Genomic DNA, 22,494 nt, shown 5'->3' on the forward strand with positions numbered 1-22,494 from the left:
ATCATCCTTTTAAAATAATTATTTAGCACCCTAATGGAAATAAAAAGCGTACGGTTTAGTTCAATTTCTGTACGCTGCTGTATGTTTGCGTACGTTTTTGTACGATCACATAGATTAGTGTTAAAATTTAGACACATCGTACTTTATCGTACGTCATTCTATGGTATCGTACTGAATCATACAAATATATATAAAAATGTACTTGAAAAGTTTCCATATGGAAGCCTGTTTTCACTCAAAGCTTTCAAGTCCTTTTTTTCATATGGAAATGAACTTTAATATTTTACATACACCTAAACTTTCAGAAAATGTTTGTGTAAGTTATTGTACATTTTAGTAAGGTTTCGTATGTTCAGGTATGTTTGCATTTATTTATTAATACCTTTGCGTAATATTTGGTACATTTACATACGTTTTAGTACGTTTCAGTACGTTCCAGTACGTCTTCGTAGTTGTTTATAAAAAAGTATGTCGTTACATCATTAATGAAGTCGTATGTTTTTGTATATTTAAGTACGTTCTTATATGATGGCGTATGATTTGATGTCATTGTACGTTTCCGTATTTGTCTGTACAATTCCGTTCGTTTCCGTATGCATTTGTATGGTTGCGGATACTTAAAGCCGCTTAAAATGTCAAAATTTTAAGAGAAACGTACATAAACGTACAACTACGTACCTCCTAGTCGTGGATAAACTTGCTTCACTGTGCATTGTTCTACAGTCATCTACTTTGAAGTACTTAAGATTTTTTCTGTTTTGTCGTGTAACGACGGGAGTTCGAGGAATAGGAAATGAGTAATTGGTTATTAAAATGAAAATCAATAGTTCGCGGTACAGACCAATAAGCAACTTGACCCTGCGTAAAAATCCCTTCAAATTAAGAGGAAAAGCCAAATGAAGCTGTTCATGAAATTTATTGTATTATAAATCGAATTGAAGTACAAACTTACGAGATTACTCGTAGAAACCTTGCAATTGCGCCGTTATATAATATTGCTAGGATTTGCGTGCACAATGTTAAACTCACTCACGCTGGCGTGACGTCCGTCGTAGAAGCAGCTGCGTTCGTAGAGCCTCCGATTGGAGGCTCTACGAACGCAGGCTGGACCATAAAACAACGTCCCTCCAAAGACGGATCCACACAGGGATGCTGAACGACGATGATAGTCGCACTGTCGTGTTGTACAAAGATCGCGGTGCACACTGATCACTCAAATATAACTAAGGTTGCGCTCCTGGTAGAGGTCAGAAGGGTGTACGTTACTCTACCGTTGCTCGATGCAGACTAACTTAGACGACGAGTTGCTCGTGACGACCGAAATCAGTTCTGCTCTGTCAGGGCGGGGCCTTATGGAGCAGCAGTCTCTTCTAGCGGCAGGTAGCGGTTATCCCAACACGCCACGCATACGTCCGCTGCAGCAGAATGAAGCGGCGCGGCTGCATAGTCGAGCGTTGCCACCCCCGAGCTCTACTGACTGGGAATCGCGTCCGAGACGGTAGTAGGAACTGGCTACACGGAGAGAAATTTTCACGTAAATATTGAAATATATTTTACGCAAATTACTATACCGTATAGTAACGGGGGGACAAACATAGATTTTATTAAATTTTGCTATACCAGTATAGTAAATTTTGAACATACTAAATTTTACTATACTACATAGTATATTTTATAAAAAGAAGATCGTGAAAAAATTTTGTGTTCTCCAACCACCTTTGCTTTCTTCCTTAGGAAGTAGCTCTTGATGGTCAGAGAACAATTATTATATTCTAATTATACATTATTATTTATAATATTTTACAAGTTTTATGTGATTATTAATTGAGAAGAGAAAGTTGAAACAAATAAAGAAATTAAAATTTTTAATGCGGTGGCGGACGGGATCGAACCTGGGACCTTCGGCGTGTGAGTCGAGTACATGGACCATTCACCTAAGAGAACATTTACTTCCAAAATCTAAGATCTTATATATCTCTAAAAAAAAATTAATTTTAAAAAAGTAAAAGGTTAAGCGAGTTTGATATATTCCGCAACGAAATAACAGATAAAAAAGAACTGAGATCAATCAACCCAAGTCAAGTTTATTATATTTAATCATAATGAAGCAACAACATTTTTTTGAATCAATAAAGGGCTTACTTAACTTAAAGTTAATTTATATAATGATCCATTAGAAACAACTCTCAAGATACTTACTACGTAACTTTACATGACTGTTTCATTGTACTTATGGTGTTTTTATGACGTACTAATACATGAAACGAAAATTTTAGTTGTTCACCAATAAACAAAATGAAACGGTCAGGTTACGGCAGGTTACGTAGTAAGTATCTTGAGAGTTGTTTCTAATGGATCATTATATAAATTAACTTTAAGTTAAGTAAGTCCTTTATTCATTCAAAAAAAATGTGTTGCTTCATTATGATTAAATATAATAAACTTGACTTTGGTTGATTGATCTCAGTTCTTTTTTATCTGTTATTTCGTTGCGGAAATTTTTATATTTTTATATTTATATCAAACGCGCCTAAAATTTTACTTTTTTAAAAGATAATTTTATTTTTAGATTTTAGTAATTTTTTTGTAATATTTCATGTTTCTCCTAAAAATAAAATATAAGCATCTTCAGCACCTTTCGACCATGGGTTAATGGTAATATTTTTATCAGTATGACATGAAATCACAGATCGTTCTGATACACTACCCTCGAATGATTTCTTCACCTAGACACCAAAAACCACGGAGCGCACCACCTAGCCCTCGTCATCGGCCACCCTGTACACCTAGACACCGCCCTCGAATTATTTCTACACCTAGATACAAAAAACCACGAAAAGCACTACCTAGACCTCGTCATCGGCCACCCCGTACACCTAGACACCACCCTCGAGTGATGTATTTACCTAGACAAAAAAATTACGGAGAGTACCACCTACACCTCGTCATCGGCCACCCCATACACTTAGACACCGCCCTCGAATAATGTATTTACCTAGACATAAAAAATGAGGAAGCGCACCACCTAGACCTCGTTATCGGCCACCCCGTACACCTAGACACCGCCCTCGAGTAATGTATTTACCTAGACATAAAAAATTACGGAGAGCACCACCTAGACCTCGTCATCGGCTACACCGCACTCCTAGACACCGTCCTCGAATTATTTCTACACCTAGACACAAAAAATCACGAAGCGTACCACCTAGACCTCGTCATCTGCCACCCTGTACACCTAGACACCGCCCTCGAATTATTTCTACACCTAGACACAAAAAAAAACACGAAGCGCGACACCTAGACCTCGTCATCGGCCACCCCGTACACCTAGACACCACCCTCAAGTGATGTATTTACCTAGACAAAAAAATTACGGAGAGTACCACCTACACCTCGTCATCGGCCACACCGCACACCTAGACGCCGTCTGTGTATAATTTATTTACCTAGACACAAAAAACCACGAAGCGTACCACCTAGACCTCGTCATAGGCCACCCCGTACACCTAGACATCGCCCTTGATTTATTTCTACACCTAGATACTAAAAACTACATGTGAGCGAGCATACAGAAAACCGATGAGAAAGCAATATCCATCTGTATATAGCTGTGCGTCCAACTTCACGGTCCTAACACTTGTTGTGTCTACTTAACGGTCCTAACATTTTTTTATTTGATTTGAGCATTTTGTGAATGACACACTCGTGTATTATATCAAAGATAACTGTTTTTATCAATATTTTTGTTGAAAATCATAATTTGGTATAATAAAACATGATATAAGTCAAAATATATTAGATACAACAAAGAAACGTATTTCTTCTTTGTAATGAAAAATGCGAACCCCAACATAGAAGTAAATAGTAGCGCGGGCGCCGCGGCTTCGTCTGCTTCTCAAACTCGCCTTCGTAGCGCTGCCGCGCCACTTGATTATTAACTACCTAAACATATAAACTAAACTAATTATTAATTATGAATATGAATATTAGCTTTATAAAAAAATTATGCAATAAATTTAAACTGAAGATATTTGGATATTTGCTGTACGTATACGCGCATATACGCGTATATACACACTGGCGAGCGAGCACGTTTTTATACGACCAACAATTTTGTTATACCGCCCTAATCTCAAAATCTATTACGTCAAAAATCAACAGGGACGGTCATTTCTTGCATTCACGAAGGTTTTTTTCTCATTTCTAATAATATTTGCTAACTTACCTACAGAATACTGGAACAAACGTAATCAAATTTTATTATACTAGATAGCAAAAAGTATATTCCCAATTTTTACTATACTGCATAGCAATTTTTGATACAGTGAGTACCATAAAATGGCAAACATATAGTAATTTTTTAAAATAAGTATAGTAAATAAGTTTAGAAGTCGAGTTTGTTTCCTCATTCGTGAGAAGTATAGTAACGTTTACGTGAATATTTCTCTCCGTGCGCGCCCAAACCCTCATTAGGCTAGCTTTCCCCAAGCCGGGTCTTTTATGGGCCTATTCGCCCTCGATAGCAATAAATCTATACCTTTCTGCCTGTCATTTGGAAATTCCCCGATAATAGCGCACAATCACCGGCGCGTCAACGAAGGGTTTTCCTCGGGAAAGTACCGAAAGCCCTATCGAAAATAATGAAGTTATTTTCTGTAAGGAATTGAAACGAAAAATGACGTTATTCTTTTCAACAGGGCTACTAAAAATTTAAAAAATGACGTCAATTTGATAGCTATAAAATACATAAAATAAAAAAATAACGTCATTTTTCGTTCCAATTTCTGACAGAAAATACCGTCATTATTTTCGATAGGGTGCAATCCTAATAACTGATACCGATATATCGAGCGCAATACGATATTAATATAAGTATATTATAAAATAAGTAGCACAATTTAAAAGGAGGATATGTAGTTCCCTACTTATATCGCCACTTAAAAAAAAAATTTGTTGAAACTTTTTACTTTGATAAATAATGTATCATTCCAGGTTATGATGATATTCCACTTATTAAATTGCAAAAAAAATGTTTTTTGAAACTTAAAATACCATTCTATTAAGTTGTGCTTATATTATAATATGCTAAATAATAACGGTAAAAAACTTTACAGTTAATTTTGATTTTACCCGCAGAACGTTCTTAAAACAAATTATTTATACATGCATACATGTATATATTGATAATTAAAGAAATATTATAAGTAATTTGTATTTATAAGCGATCTTAGAAAAAAATCCTTACCGATTAGAGGTGTACGAAAATCGTCTACCAAGAGATTTTTTGTTGTTACCAGAAAATGGGCTTATAGAAGAAACATTTAATTTTGCACTATCACTTTCATCAGCAGCTGATCCTCTGTTTTGACTTAAAACTGACTTTGAACTTTCTATAATTACTTTTGAACCTTGCATTCTATGCATAACACCTTGAGCTATTGATGAATTAATATCTTGTAGCGTTACATCTTGTAAACTATAAGGAGGTGTGTGAAAAACCAGCTGACCATCATGTAATATAGATTGCCCAAATCCTTTATCTTTTCCAATTTCATATATTCTTTAAAGAACATAAATAAAATGTAAATTTGGTTAAAAGCAGTTTTTAATAATTGAACACTGTTTACTCTTAAAACTACCTGTAAGCAGCTATGTTTATTCCATCCTGCAAATCATGATGATTAGGTTTGAAAAATCGAGGACCATTTCTATTGTTTCCAAAAAATGCACATCCTCCTATACAGCCACATCGTGACATTTTCGCACTACTATCTTGTGTCCACAAGAACCACAATCTTTTTGTTTTTTCATCATGAGTCTTTAAATACTTATTTTGTACTAAATGTAGATTATGTTCAGGAGTAGGAAGTGAAATAGCAGCTTCAATTACAATAGGCCCCATTGAAACTGATCCAACTTCTAGCCATACATCTGAACCATCACCTGCAAATTATTTATCAATAAAAATATTATTATTTTTAATATTATTTTTGCAAGTACTGACTCAATATACCTGACAATCGACTATTAGCATTATTATAAGATCTACCACTGGCAGTTGTATTTGTGTTACTTGTGTTTGCGAAATGACCAACAGCTGACACAAACTGACGAATCAGTATTGTTGGAAGTATCCCTGTCATTCCTGCTTTTACTTGTTGTCCATGCAGATTGCAAGTAGATACACGAACTGGGGAAATCCATACTTGTGATGCAGTTCCACTTTCCTGAATATATAAATCAACTGAATCAATCGCCACTCTTGTCATTCTATATTTAATATCCTCTGAACTGGGACACCTGGAATTAAGTAATCAATTATAATTGATTAATTTATTACAATCAATCCATTAGGATACAACTAATACGAAAAAATGCTGACCTGTAATGCTTATCAATATCACTGTCTGCACATTGCAAGGGTGGAAGACCATGGTGACAGAGATTTGGTAGTCCTGGTGAACGAAGACAATTTTCTGAATTTTTGGCCATTAATAAAAACGTTTCCAAAGATGTTATTAAATGATGCAGTTGAGGTGATGTCATTTTTCCACTCAATTTTCCAAGTTGAACTTCAATTAACCAGGAATATTCTAAAGTTTCTTCATCCAAATTTCTACCCTCATTACTAAACATTGCATGACCTCTAACTTGTAAAGCACTTAACATTAAATGTCCTTGATTCAAATGTTTCTCTTTATTAGATCTTGGAACTTCATCTGATAATAGTAAAATTGCAGGAGAAAGCAGAAGTTGCAATTCTGTTTCTTTAAAACCTTTTTTCATTTCAAATCCGAAACGCTCAAGAAGTATAACAGGACATGGAGGATCATTATCATTGCAATTTTTTAGTAAATGAGCTTGAACATCATGTATTGTGATTCCAACAGTAACTTCCATAGGTCTATATTCTCTAGGATCAAATGGCTTGGTCTTTGTATCTTCATCCTCAACTGATGTTTCAAGGCTATTATTTTGTATATCTCGATCTTTATTTTTGTCTACCTTAACATTTGCAGAACTAACACGAGTTTGCTGCATATCTGTGAATGCTTGATAGTCTCCAAAAATATTTTCTTTAAGATGTATAAAATTTTTAATAAGAGATCCATTTAGAAACAAAATTGAGGGGCCTATTTCTAACTCAAGGCTTAATTTATCTGGTTCTAATGTTAAAGGATCAAATTTGTTAGCACCTTCTTTAGCCCATTGAAGTCCTGGCGATTTTCTGCATCTTGGTATTCTCATAGGTGATAATAAAATTTCTTCTTTTTCTGGAGTTGTAATGTTTGCTTGTGGTGTAGGGCCTGACGGGGAACAAGGATGATATGTATAATTAATACTCAATGCAACAATTGGAACAGACCAACAATCAATCCAACCTAAACCATTCTGACAAATATTACGCCACTTTTTATTCTTATTGAGATCAGAAAGTGGTTTTGAAGTTCCATCTCGACACTGAATAAGTGCATTTTTATCCAAAGCTACAAGTATATTACGATTTGTATTGACTTCTGGCAGATAAAATGTCAAATCTACACTTTCAGCTTGAATCCAGAAACGTAGAGGAATTGTAGGTGATAGAAATTCAATGAATGGTAGATCAAACGACAAATCGAAAATTTCTCCACAAAAGGCTATATGAGCATTTTCTTGATTTTGAGATGAACAATCAATCCAATTAAATTCATTGCATATTGTTATGATTTCAAATTCTTTTAAAAGTAAACTAAATTTCCATGTGTATGGTACGAAATAGAGAATGTCAGGTCTTGATTTATTTGACCAATCACTGATCATATCTTGAAAAAATTCTTTGTGTGAATAAACTAAATTAGCTGTAGCTTTACAACCTGTCAAATTCAAAGTCCATTCTTGTTCATCATTCCATATTATGGGATAATGGCATTTTACAACAAATTCTAATGTTTCGCTTTCCACTAAACTTCGGTATTGCAGGCTCGTAGTTGCCTCAAGATGCAGTAACTGTCCAGTAATTTTAGTTGTATATCCATTCTGTAAAACTATCCAAGGCATTGTGATTTCTAAATATGAACCAGGCCCAATATTAACATGAACAGCATTAGTTTCTTTATTTTTACTAAACAAAATGTCAATGGTTGCCTCATTCAGTGTGGATAAGCGCACATCAAATGATTGAACCTGTCTTTTGTCACCTGGAACTGGAGCTTTTGTAACTTTTAATGGCTGATAATCATTAGGAAAGAAGAATTTGAATAAATGTTCCCTCTGTCGATCAGCCCATGGTCCATAACTAAAATCTGTCCCTTTTCCACACTTTATATCAATACCCCAAATAGGTGGCATTGCTTCAACCATATCCCCGTTCACTAATCTTATCATTTCTGGATGTTCGGGTACAACCCCTGGTTCATCCATGTAATAATAAAGTTCCATATTATTTGAATTCAAAACAACAAAACCTTCTCCCATGTATCGAGGTGGCTCATCTACCATTCCAGTATATTTAGGACTTGGAGCCAGGATAACTTTGAAATTTTCTGCTTTGCACTTTGTAAAATGCATAAAATGATCATGTCGCGAAGCTGCAGGTTTGGTAGAATACACAAAATGAGCTTCCTCAACAGTTATTGATAAAGTAGTAGGTACTAAACAATTACCAAACACTAATCTACCCTGAAAATATTAATTTTTTAATAAACTTATTGTTGAAAATAAATTCTTATGATTTACTTACAGTACAGATATCCAATTTAATAACTGGTATTAAATCTCTCCATGTTCTTGCTATCACGTAAGCTTCTTTCTTTCTAATATTATCTACATGTCTGGATACATCTATGGTGGTTGATTGTTGTCTTTTTGCTTTAGTATTTTTTCTTTTTGCCGCAGTATCCTGGTCATCCATAGTGTGAATCACTTCTTCTGAGAACATTTGTGGTGTAAGGCCAAAAGTTTTTTCCAATTGTGCATACATTTGACAACGATTATAACAATGTAGTTCAAATCCATTTAACATAACAGAGAGACGAGTATCAGAATGTGACAAATCTGAAAAATGAATAATTTTTTAGTTATTATTAAGATCATTTAAAACCAGCTTAAGGAATCCTAGCAAATTAAATTACTAAAAAATTAAAAATAAAATTTTTTACACACACACATCAGCATGTTCACATAAGTCACAATACGTGTTACATACATTATCACTATTATATTCTGTTTTAAAACAATTATATTCAATTGGATAAGAAAAACTGTTTTAACATATTATGACTCGTAGCAGATAAATTAAACATAATGTAAAAATATAAAAATTGTTTTATAATTTTTACAGTGACTTGAGTATTTTTAATAGTTTAATTTGTTAAAATCAACTTGCCCTCAGAAACATCCTTTGGAACATAACTTCTCCACCACCTAAATATAAGATACCCATCTTGCACTCTGACACTATAATCTGTTGTAATATATGCTACATCCCGGAACATTATTTTGCCACTAAGTGCACATAACGTAAAAGATCCTTCAATGAAGAATAACAAAATGTTTACAGTTATATTAGTAATATCAAATCTTTAGATGACTACTATACCTACCAATTTTAAAATATGAATCTTTCCCAATAAAACGATTCAATAATTTTGTTAAAATATATCCAATAACACGGCTGTTATAATAAGCTATATAAATAACCCAAGAAATTGTTGATACAAGAGAACAGAGTAGCCAAATAAAATTACTATCCATTTTAAGATTATCAAGATTAACATGATCGGAATAATTCCAGTATGCAGGAGATACCTCCATTAAAGATGGAGGAAAGGTAGTAAATACTAAGTCTCCCATTGTTTTTATTACAATATACTTTTAATGAAAATAAAGCTGATGTCTAGTTTTATCATCACACTCTGAAAACATAGAAAAATATACCATAATTAGGTCAATGGTTTAATCTGAAACATTATCAGAAAAGCTAGTAATGAACATATAACAAATAATAAAATTATTAAAGTAATTTATCATCATAATATGAATACCTATCAGTTCAAAAAGTAATCTTGTCATTTTCATTTTCTAATAAACTCCTTCACATGTTGTATATTTGTATATCTTGATAGTCATGGTACTTTATATGTAACAATATTGATATAATTTTAACGTAATAAAGCTGACAAAATAAAAAAAGTGCATCATAATCCTGAGTTTTATCATAAAATTTCCAAATCGGCATCATTAGTCAAAAGATAACATAACTAAACTGGGAATACAGGAGTTATCATGAGTCAAATATGATTATGAATCTATTACTGCTATGTATAGGAGGATGGAATGCATTGGAACAAGCAAGTTGTAATCTGTGTGGACTTGTGTAGTAGTTTCTCGTTATTGACGACAGACTTGTATGTGGTCTAGGAAGTTTTTGGGTGCTTTCAATTTGCATGCTGGTCCAAATTTTATAGATGGCATACAAGTCTATAGCCTATTACAACAAAGTACAAGAAATATATAACTTGAAGAATATGGTCCCAGTGGTGAAAATTTTGTGAACAGCATACAAGTTTGTTGTTGATAACAATAGTCCATGAACCATATTACCAGCTTACAGAATTCTGTCCCAATATACACTAGTTATGCAATGCTCTATGCTTACATTTAATTCATTTGTATACAGATCAACAATACAATATCGAAGTAATAATTATATAGTACAAATTATGCGTGTCTTATGTATCTTGAAGATTCATCTTACGGACTTTACATTTTTTAGGTTAAATCTTTTAGGTTTATATAATTTACACTAAAAATAAAAGTAAGTTGTTTTTGCATGAGTTCCAAGCAAGGAATACTAAAACATACGGATATGTAAATTTATATAGATGATGCTGCCAAGCAAAAACTGTTTTAATGCTCAGACATACTGATATAACCTATGCCTGTTGAAAATAAATATATGTATTTTTAATATGAACTAAAAACTTGTATTCTACTTGGTAATACTTATTTAAATTATATGATTATCTGAGATTGGCTATTTTAAATATATTAAACATAACTTAAAGTATTTGTTATGGCCATAAATCGAAATACTGTAAGGATAATAACAACATTTATGACGAAATCAATAACTTATATTTATATTTAATATATTCAAAATGATCAATCCCATATTTTTAAAGAAGCCACCAGGTAAATTACATATTTATAGTACGTACTAAAGAATATTTTATTGTACAAATATTATGTATTTATTTTCAACAACAAACAGTGAATCTACAGAAATAAACTTTTTATGCGTTTATCGCACTATAAATCTCACTTATTTTATGTAATTATAATCATCAAGCAATTATAACAAAGAAGTTTGCAAACCGACGGTATTGCATTTGAATAAATGTTATGATTGATACATGCAATAACATATCTGTTATAGTCCGCGAGTCAGATATATTTACCAACGAATATAGACTTCCTATAGAAGAACGGTTCTGGGTTAAAATGGGGGGACGAAAGCTTGGGTAACAGGCCGTTAGTTCTGTTACCCAACCGCTCGGCGGCGCCACCTATGAGTTTCCTACAGCTTGGCGCGCATATGAGCACGCACAAGCAGACGATTCATCATTCATGCAGTATATTATGTAAAATATACTTTTTAACAATAATGAAAGTAAATAAATGACAAGAAAATGAATAATGAGTGTGTAAGGAGGTTTTACAAAAGTATTGGTTGCGACAACCATATTTTTCTGACTAGGAAAAAACCGCGAAAACGCAGCTCCTGTCAGTTTCCCGCTCGATCCTGCTGTGTAAACAGCGCGAAGAGAGCTTTACCGCAGTCTCTGTGTTTGTTGGTCATTGTAGTCGACAGTTTACAGATTTTTTTTGCAACAAATAGCGATAAATAATAGTAGTGAATAGGGAAGTACATCGTTCTAGTTTCGTGAGATTTTTTTGGATAGGTTTATCGTGTTTAGCGAAGAAGATTTCGTGGTCAGCATGTCGCCTCCACGTGCACTTTGTGTCTACACCGATTGTGGAACATCGAAGGCAAAAAATCCTGATTTGACCTTTCACAGATTTCCCAGTGATGAGATACGGTAAATCTGTTTATCACGAGTGTTATTAGAGTAAATAAATGTGAAAATTCAGTAATCAGAGGTTATAATAACGTCCGAAATTCATGAAAATCTTTATACATTAGTAAAAGTTTCAGATGTAGATAAATTAAAGGAAAATTGCAGAAATAAACAAATAATTTGATGATTATCAAGGTAAAAAGTCTATACAAAACATTTTTAACGAGAAATTTGGTTTTTTTGTACCAAAAATAGTGATGGTTTTGGATTTCAATTTTGCATTTATTGGTTTTTGGTTTTGATGAGCAAGTGATATTTTATTTAGATATAATTTATTCCTTCCTAGGAAGCCTTGTAATAGTGATTTTTTGAGTTTGTCTAAAAACGTGTGGGAAGTGTGTTTTGATGCATTCTGAGTCGAGAAATGGTCTTTTTGGAAAATGTCCGTACGGATGCGTGTGTGTGTCCGTTTTTACCTTTTGTCTACTCGTTTTTTTTTATAGTGATTTTTCAGTTTTGTGATTTGAGTTTTTTACGATAAAGTCATTGAAAAAGTTAAGAAAAGTAAATTGCTTAATATGTACCTGAAAGAAAATAAAATTACCTATCTTTTTACCGCGGAAAATTTTTATTATCATTCGTCGTTTTTTTATTATACACCATTTAGTTTTACGTTAAGTATGATGCATGTGACGATGACTTGTAACAATATTTTGTTTTTTTATCAGTAGTTAATACTCGTTTGTCTTTTCACGTTTTACTGAATTATTTATTGTATTTTTATCATAATAATCATTTATAATTTCTAATCATTAAACAATTGCACAGTCGGCTCGTTTTAATTAATCTTGATCTTTGCAAATATTGAGCAACATTGTATATTTATAATCTTATTCTACAACTGGGCATACACAAAGTTGTACGTGCAATTGTTTATTGATACAAATATCTATATGTTCATGTATTCTCTTATTATATTAATACTTTTTGAAAAATATTCAAGTACAAACAAAAATTATTGTATGCCCCATACAACCCTTTTGTATATTTAAACTAAATAAATTTCACTACTATTTTTCAACTTTAGTAGTAATTTTACAATTTTTGTTGGCGAATGTTTTAATAAAATGGGGTTATTTTTACTGAATACGAATAATCTAATTTAATTTAAGATAATAATATTAACTTGTGCAAAGTATAGATGCTTACATATTTAGTAAATTTAATGTGGTCAATAATAATTAAATAAGCAGTCCAACGTTTCAATTTTGAAAATTCCCCATTTATTGCCCAACTGATGAGGAGCATTCTACCAAGGAATTGATTTGATCCAATATATATGGTTTAACTTTAGGGTAATTTGAATATTAACTTAAAATAAAATCTGGGAAGCAAACGGTGCATGTTTTTATCGTACACGTTTTTTTTTCATTTTTAAAATATATCATATTTTAATTTTTGTATGTAAAAGTATTTAAATAAATGGTCAATGAAACGACTTCTATTATATTTTTCTACAATCGCGATTGTTTTATAATCGAACGTAAAATAACGTAAAGATTATGTACCCAACGTGAATTGCCGTACAGCATGGATTGCCACGTATTTTTAGCTTGTAGCTCTGTATATCTTGTTTTTAATCAGCTCATTTTATAAAATATGATATTTTAAACGCCGAAATCGTCATTTTATCGCAATCTTTTTAATCTGCCCTATTTCAATTACTAAATAAATAATTTTTCCGTCAATAAGAAGCTATTTCAATAAAATCCGAATTTTATAGACGTTCCGAATGGGTTCTACGAATAGGCAACTCAACTTTGGTAGATATGACTAAGCAGCAGTTAGACAACAAGCGTATCTGTTCATTGCATTTCACAGATGATGATGTGATGAATATTGATAAAGCAGGTACGAGAAAACTTAAGAGTTCCGCAATCCCAAAAGCATTTGTGTTATGTACAGTTCCAGAAGGCTCTCAAGACGTAAATGAACATGTTACTCATGAAATCGATGAACCAATTGATGATAGTTTACTTGATGATACTTTATTAAATTCAGATTTGCCACAATTAGTTAATGTAGAGCCAAGATTGATCGATTTAAACGAGCCAACATGTTCAACTGTACGCGCTTCTTCTTCGACAAATGCACGCGAAGTAAATTCAAGTATACTTAACACCAGTCAACTTTTCCAAAATCAAACTTCAACTGATGCGTATATGAATTCAAAACAAAAATTAGAAGAAGAAGTCGCTAAATTAAAAAAACAATTACTTCAAAAAGATGAAAACTGCAAGAAATCTATAAAATTAGTACAAATAGCCGCTAAAGCTCAACTAAAAAAACAGAAATGTAAAATCATAAATTACCAAAAAGTTTTGAAGAGTAAAAACAAAAAAATCGTTAATTTGAGTAAAAAGATCGAAAAAAATGATGAAGTTTTAGATTTTATTAAACAATTTGAAAAATTAAATGAAAAACAATTAAACTTCTTCAAAATGCAGACTAATCATATTAAAAAACGTAAATGGACAGATGAGGAAAAACAATTTGCTTTACAGTTATTTTATACATCTCCTAAAGCTTATTGTTTTTTACGTAATAAACAGAATTTTGCTCTCCCTTGCGTAACAAATATTAGGAAGTGGGTTAATGAAATAGATTTAGCTCCGGGAAAATCTGAAAATTTGTCTAAATTGTTAAAAGCTAAAGCTGACGCGATGTCTTCAAAAGAACGGGAATGTGTACTAATGTGGGATGAGATGAGCATAAAAAAATGGTTAGATTACAATTCTAAAAAAGATTATGTTGAGGGATTTACAGATTTAGCTGAACACGGTCGAAGCGCGCAGGCGGGTAATCATGTTTTAGTTTTCATGTTAAGGGGTAGACAGTATAATTGGAGACAACCTGTCGCTTACTATGTTTCACATAACGCTGTTTGTGGTACTCAACTCAGTAAAATTATTTTGGATATTTTAGATTATGTAGAAGAAACCGGTTTTAAAGTAAAATCCATGGTTTGCGATGGGGGTTCTCCAAATCGAACTGCAGTTAATACTTTAAAAATTAAGAAAGATAAACCTTACATTGAGCGATATGAACGTAAAATTTTCTTTAACTACGATGCTCCTCACCTACTTAAATGCCTCCGTAATAATTTTAGGCTTCATCAAATGATCGTTGAGGGTAACAAAGTATCTTGGGACGTTTTAAAAGAATTGTACGCTAAAGAAGAAAACTGCATTTCTAAATCGGCACCTAAATTAACTTTGAAACATCTCGAACCTAATCCTTTTGAAGTAATGGATGTAAGCTTAGCGGCTCAAATTTTCAGTAACGCAGTTTCATCTGCTATATTAACTGCTTCTTTTGTAACTACGGACAAATTAAATAATCCACACAGTATAGCCACGGGTGATTTTATTAAAAAAGTTAACGATCTTTTCGATTGCTTAAATAGTAGAAGCCCTAAAGACAAAAATCCTTTGCGTCGACCTTTATCCGATCACAATCCACAGGTTGTAGATTATTTAAAAAATAGTTTAGAGTGGATCAAAACATGGAACTGCGAAGATCTAAAAACAAACCCAGCTTGCTTTGATGGTTTTTATTTAACAGTAAACAGCATACTTTTGCAATGGGAGGACATGAAAGCAAGCGGTGGTTGTTATCTCTTAACATCGCGATTAAATCAAGATCCACTCGAAAACTTGTTCGCGGTTTTAAGAGCTCGGGCCGGTCATAATCAAAATCCGACAGCGATGCAATTAAGACATAACTTACAGTATACTATAGCCGCGAACATAAGATCAGCCTCGAAGTCAACGAATTGTGAGCCAGATGGAACAGTACCATTACTAGCAACAGACAATATCGAAAATAAAGATCGATTTACAGAGTCCACAGAGTCCGTAGATAACATTGTTAATAGCATTGAAAATAATAACCCTGCAACAATTAGTGATGTCGACAATAACCTTTCTACTAGTAATGATATTTCATATGAACAGACGATCAATTCATCTGAAATTATTGAACATGATGAATTTATCAGTAAAGGTGATGAATCTGAGGCTGATTATGAATCATGTACAGTAATTGAGGATCGTATTGACTTGCCTGCCGATGAAATAGTGTCTGCAGATATGCATAACTTAGTAGAAAGTGTCAGTAATCTTAGTAATCTTAGTACTACATCCAGTTTAGAGAATCATTCAGATAAAGCCAATAGTATTTTAAATAATGACAATGAATCAGCATCTTTATATAATTGCTCAGTAAAATATGTTGCAGGTTATATAGCTACAAAATGTTTTGCAAAATTCAAATGCTCAGATTGTGTAACTGCCTTTACAAGAGAAAATAGAAATTTTGAAAAAAATAATGATCTTTTGATATTTTTTAAAGCATATAAAGTTTTTAATAGTTCGAATCAATTAGGTAATCTTTGTATTCCTTCCGATTTTTTTAATAATGTTATTGACACAGCTTATACTTCTTTTCAATGTCATTTTGAACATATTTGCCATGAAAAAAATGTTGCTAAGAGATTAATATACGAAATTACACTAAAAATTAATGAACTTTATCCAGAGTACTTTAATATTGATGGGCCATGTAAATCGCATCGACAACGTATAGTAGCTTTTTTTGTGAGAGTGCACATTTTTTATAAATTAAAATGGATTAATCATCGCGCACGTGATGCAAATAAATGTCAAAAACGTGCTGTTGCTGGTGAGAAACCGAATGCCAAATTACAGAAATTAAGTCATCGATAGGCACAGTTCGAGTATATAAAAATAATTTTTTCAAACAAATTCTAAAGTCATTTTTAGCAACAAATTTTATGTCTCGAAGATAATCAAAGTGCTTATTTGCTTATTGTGTCGTCTCAGCCAATTATTACTTCATACTTTATATTTTATTTTGTTCACAGAGGAATTCTTATAAATTGTCGATAAACGGTATTAATTTTTTTAAATAGAATAAGCACTGCTTTTTATTTAAAATTATTTTTGTTTACAACTTTTAATCACTCATCAATATAAAATCATTTGTATTTAATTGCATGCGCATAATAAATATTTTAACTCATTAATTAAATCATAGTTTGTTTTGATTTTTCATATTCTTTTCTTTTCTTTAATTAATTAAATATTTGTAAATACCTTCATTAACAGCAGTTGCATGAGTGTTGATCGATAGTTGCATGAAATGTAAATAATTTATGTGTATCATCATCGCCATTCCTACACCTATGCTTTCCTTTTATCCTATCCTTTTCCTGATGGAAGAAAACTTAGCCACCTTCCCGATTGGTTTCCATCGAATAATATTAGTTTGATTGTTTTTATTTTGATGGCTGTTTTTAATTATAAACAAACTAATATTAACTAAGAGCAAGTATCCCGATTTATTGTTTTTACGCACACTGTAGCGAAAATTAAATTTTAAGTATCACGTAATAATTAAACTATTATACACTATTACAATTTTCATAGTGCGTCACATATAATATTTATTTATTATTTACATCTACGCTGCTATTATTTAATTTTATAACATTCATGTAGCAAGGAGATTGACATTCGGCTGACTTGACGACTGCAAGCTTAAAATTTGAATGGCGCCGTGAGAGTGAGAGAGACAGCACGATAGAAATTGATGGCTGCCGCCATCTCGCGGAGCGTACCGAACTATCGCTTTCCGTCCCCTCGCCGCTATACGAACCGTTCTTCTATATGAAGTCTATATTCGTTGTATTTACTTTTAGATAACCCAAGTAGAATGATAATTGACTCTCGAGCTCAAGTAGAAACAATTTACAATCGATAAACCAATTGGGAACTGCTTTATTTTTAAGCTATTTTTCACACTGGTGAATTTGTCTCATAATTTAATTTCATAGTGTGTCATAGAGTGAAGGTCTGGACACTTAAAAAAGGAATACGAAAAAATATAGAAACAGCAAGGAACAGCGAGGAACAACGAGGAATAGCTCGCGCTGCGTATCAAGATATGCCTCGATCAGGGGCTCCATTGAAGCTCCGCGAACTCCGCGATTGATTTGCATATATTGCATAAAAAAAATTCTATTAATTGCGGAATCGTTAACAATGTTAACAATCTTACTCCAAAAAATTGTGGGTGTTTTTGTTTATTAGCGAAAAATCAAAAACTTTTTACACCGTGGGAGACGCATATATATACAGTTTTCTCAGCAGATAATTACATTTGAGGAATGAAATTGACGCGAATCGTTTTCAATTTAATTGCGGATTATAAATATCAAGGTCTAAGTTCATGATTCGCGATAATTATTTAATAATAAATTTATTTAATATTCTCGGTAATCGACAAGCCAGTTCGCAGATCTGCGTCCCATTTTAGAGCATCTGCGCACGTCCAGTGCGCGTGCTAACGCGCGAATTTCAAATTTTGCGTTCTGCTGCAGCGGTGCGTGAATATTTATGCATAACAAACATAACCTGAAAAGCTGCAGAGCAGACAAGAAGGAAAATAAGAAGAACGAGTGCTGCCCGAGAGAGAATCCGTCGGCGCGAGCACCGAAGAGACAAATAAAGTAGAATAGAAGCCACATAGAAGACTGTTCAAGAATTTCACATCATTGCTGAATAGAGTATTAGAGCCATGTACTCTTCTGGTGACTCAATTTCTTCAATTGTTCTTCCTAAACTATCATATAGTTTCCACTTTGTTTCAGTCTGGCCTTTGCGTTCTTCAGTCATACAAGTTTGTAAGATGAATGACTTGTAATGCACAATGCTTTTGTTCTTAACGTAATCGCCTTCAAAACACACTACACCTTTTAATTCAAATGCTTTCTTTTCAAAGGTCATTTTTGTTGGCAACTCATTCAAATTTGTTTTTTTAATAATCGCATTAGTTACAGTGCGTTGTACTAAAGTGATATTTTTTCTTTCTCATAAAAATTCGACATCAATTGCCAGGTAATTTTGTAATTTACTGGTTAATACAGTAGTTTTATTTCTACACGAACTACAGTAAACTAATTTGTTAATTAATCGTTACTTAATGATCGATTCTAAGTTGTTTAGGCCAGTTACATAAAAATCTGTAGCAGTTATGTTAGATGTGATAACAGAGCGCTGTTCTTGAACTCCGCATGAACATTGTGAAATTTGAACGATGCTTGGTATTAGCTTCATCAAATCCAAAAACAGACTTGTAACGTTGTCCTGGCAATCGATAGTACAATTATGCTGTGGATTTCTATATCTTCTGTATAAAATACTTGCCCTAGAACTATAATGAAGATCCAAATCAAAGGATTCTACACAATATTCGATTATTGCATGGAATAATCCAGTTACTGGTTCATTTCTAAGCTGATTATTCACATCTTGACGAAAACATTTATTTTCTATGTACATACTGGTGATGATTTCAAAAATGCTGTCAAATGGACATGTATTGCGAAAACTTAATGATCTAGTAGAGCAGTCTATAAAATATTGCCTCTGTGATAAACAACCGCCATTCTTTATTAAACTACGACATTCAATGTCATACGACGATTTCTTTAAAACTTATTGATGAAGATTCAAGACTTGATGCACTGGTATCTATACAGATTTGCAGCACTTTCATTTGCTCTATATCTTTTTTTACTGCGACTTCAGTTGGAACTGTTAATTTCTTCAAATTTGGTGTTATATTGCAATTAATGTAAGCTAAATCCAGACCGCTGATGTTCATGCAGCCTTGTGGTACTTCCAAATACTCTACATCATTTTTCTCTGGTGATACGTTATAAGTGCAGTCTTGAGGTACTTCTGAATACTCTGTATTATTTTTATCTTGTGACACATAAGAAATAATGTTGCAAGGATCAAGTTTACTGATATTCATAGAGTCTTCTAAAATATCCAAAGGCTCCACATGTTTCTGTATGCTACATTCAGTGGAAATTGTTAATTTCTCCAAGTCTAAATTCAAAACATTCAGCTGCATGGCGCTTTTTTCATTAATTTCATCATTTGAAATCTTGGTAAATGCCAAATTTGTTGCTCCATCCACTTTAGTTTTCTCTTGTAGCAAAAATTTTGGAACGATTATTGGATTAGGAACTTCAATTTTTCTGTGCATAAAAAATGTTTCAGACCTTGCTGAATTTCCTACATCGTTAGGAGATGCAAAAATATTTTTCATTATATTAGTCCACGATGGAAATGTATGGCACAAGTCTTTAAAAGGCTTTACAAAGTCTGGACAATAATAAAAGTTGGGATAAGCGACTAGTTCTTCATCTTGTCGGCATGCATTTGCAGATTTTTCAAATAGCCTATCAATAAATACAATTAATTTATTTTCTTTGGAAATAGTTGCTACTAGTTCTGTTTCATTTTCTATTTCGTTGTTATTCATAGAAAAATCATTTAGATTTTGTTTAAAAGTTTTAAATATTTCCAGTAAAGATACGTATTTTTGGCAACAAATAGAATTTTTCTGCATAGATGTGCTACTTGATACTACTACACTGACATAACAAAATCTTTAAACTGCTTTAATGGTTCAATTTGAGTCAAGTATCCAATACTGCGTGTATAGAAGTCTAGGAGTTTTGGGTCAACTTTTACAAAGCAAGTCCATTTTTTCATGATACGTATCAAATGTGCTACATCTGATCGGTAAAAACATTTTGGTACCTCACTTACTTCATTTATTAATAATTTGTAACAATATAAATTATAATCTTTATATGTCATATTGTTGAAAGCTATAGAAATTATATTTTGAAGTGTTAAGGAACCATCTGTGCTAATTTCTTTTGGAATTTTGGCACAGCTCTCAGTCCATTTTTGAAAAATTTCAAGAATAATTGGCACATGATGGTTTGATAATAGTGCTTGAAGTAATGGAACAACTTTTCCTTCGAAGCCAATTACTAGAACATAGTAAAATATTGGCCTGCTTTTGTCAACATCCTTATAAAACGAATATCTTTTGACCAAACTTCCTGTTGAGTCGAATGACAAAGGCAATCTTTTCTTTTGCAATAAATTCCATAGTTTTATTTGCTTTTCGCTCCAATAATATATGTTTAAAGGATCTAATGACAACTTTTTTACATAACACAAATTAAGAAGTCGCTGATTTGTAATAGAATGCTTTTTGAATTCAGTATAGCCTATTTTTTCATCTACTGCTTCTTCGCGCATTTTGCGACAGCTGCCAGAAGTATTTAAATGGGGTGGGTGGCTAATAATCTGTGGTCAAGGTAGCAAGTTGCTTTTCTCTGTACTGAGAAGCTGTCATTGTTGATAAAGCTGTTTTTACTTCTATTCTTCTAGCCCCTGTACACTTGTATTTCTTTCTATGTTGTATATTATGCGTAGCAAAACAATTAATTTTAAAAGTTATTTTGTCCTCATCGACTGGAACTCCTTCTCCAGATATTTGAGACCTGCTTTCATTACACCATCCACTAATCTTAAAATGCTCTTTTGTAATATAATTATTTTTAAAAGTATACAAGGTAATTGTTGACTGTTCCATATAGCTTGTCGTACAAAGGATATCCAGTTTTTGCTTTTTTGTTTTCCATCCCAACTATCAACAACTTGATTAATAGGAATTGTGATATCAAATGATAGTTCTGTACAATCAGTGGTTGTGTAATTTTGTGGATTTGGTAGATAATCCTGATCATCATCTTGTTTTTTTAATTTAATCATTTCTTTTGTTTTGATTTTTAAGAGCTTTTGCAATTTTTCTCGTGATCCATGTTCATTTTTATATACATATAAATATAGTGAAGCTGAAGACATTTTTAGTTTTAATTCTTTTCGAATTTCTTCCCAAATAGGATCACTCTTTTTTTTTAATTTTCCCTTTTTGTCAAATATTTGCCATTCTTTTAATCGATTTATCAGATATTCAGGAGGCACTTCAGAATCACGCGGCATTTTACTAGGCAAAGATTGATATAATTGTATTGTTTGAAATCTTTTCAAAATATTGTCTGTTTCTTTATGATTTCGAATAATATATAAAATATATGAGTATGTAATAAAGTCGAGATCGTGGGCAATGCAGCTTTGTAATCAGGTTCGAACAGTTTTCATAATTGCCAACTGGCTTCACTTCACATTCGCGGAATACGCTTCGAGAAAGAACAATCGAGAAACGACAGTATCTTGTGACAGATGGCTATAGGTGGCCAACAGACTTAATTCTGGGAAAGTGCGTTATCGGTTTTGTTTGGTTTTATTTTGTCCACAAATATGTTAAGTAATATTACTTGTTGTAGAAAATAATTGTAATTTTTGTAAAATTCTGTCATTTATACAGTAACTTCTTTCATAACCTTAAAAGTAAAATAATTTTGTTTCAAAATTTCTTGAGATAATAATTTTTTATTTTTATTTTCAGATTGTTT

At 32.5% G+C, this 22,494-nt stretch overlaps 1 protein-coding gene across 17 annotated transcripts in view; it reads right to left on the reverse strand.

The window, feature by feature from the left end:
* The window catches only part of LOC100114775 (transmembrane protein KIAA1109), a 504,143-nt gene extending 491,130 nt beyond the window's left edge, over window positions 1–13,013 (reverse strand). For 15 of the 17 annotated variants that reach the window (XR_004226571.2, XR_004345179.1, XR_004345180.1 and 12 more), the window contains exons 1-9: window positions 11,202–13,013; window positions 10,026–10,922; window positions 9,585–9,896; window positions 9,368–9,511; window positions 8,723–9,036; window positions 6,383–8,661; window positions 6,014–6,300; window positions 5,640–5,943; window positions 5,246–5,560 (exon numbers count right to left, since the gene is read on the reverse strand). Coding sequence is in view for 14 of the 17 variants with exons in the window: in XM_031922441.2 (XP_031778301.1) it covers window positions 5,246–5,560; window positions 5,640–5,943; window positions 6,014–6,300; window positions 6,383–8,661; window positions 8,723–9,036; window positions 9,368–9,511; window positions 9,585–9,834 (3,893 nt within the window). In the remaining 3 variants the exon portion in view is untranslated. The remainder of the gene's footprint in view (window positions 1–5,245; window positions 5,561–5,639; window positions 5,944–6,013; window positions 6,301–6,382; window positions 8,662–8,722; window positions 9,037–9,367; window positions 9,512–9,584; window positions 9,897–10,025; window positions 10,923–11,201) is intronic. The other 2 variants (XM_031922437.2, XM_032601469.1) reach the window with 2 other exon arrangements.
* Window positions 13,014–22,494: the final 9,481 nt, after the last annotated feature.

This window comes from Nasonia vitripennis, assembly GCF_009193385.2.
Source record: "Nasonia vitripennis strain AsymCx chromosome 1 unlocalized genomic scaffold, Nvit_psr_1.1 chr1_random0016, whole genome shotgun sequence".
In the NCBI taxonomy this organism is placed as follows: Eukaryota; Metazoa; Arthropoda; class Insecta; order Hymenoptera; family Pteromalidae; genus Nasonia; species Nasonia vitripennis.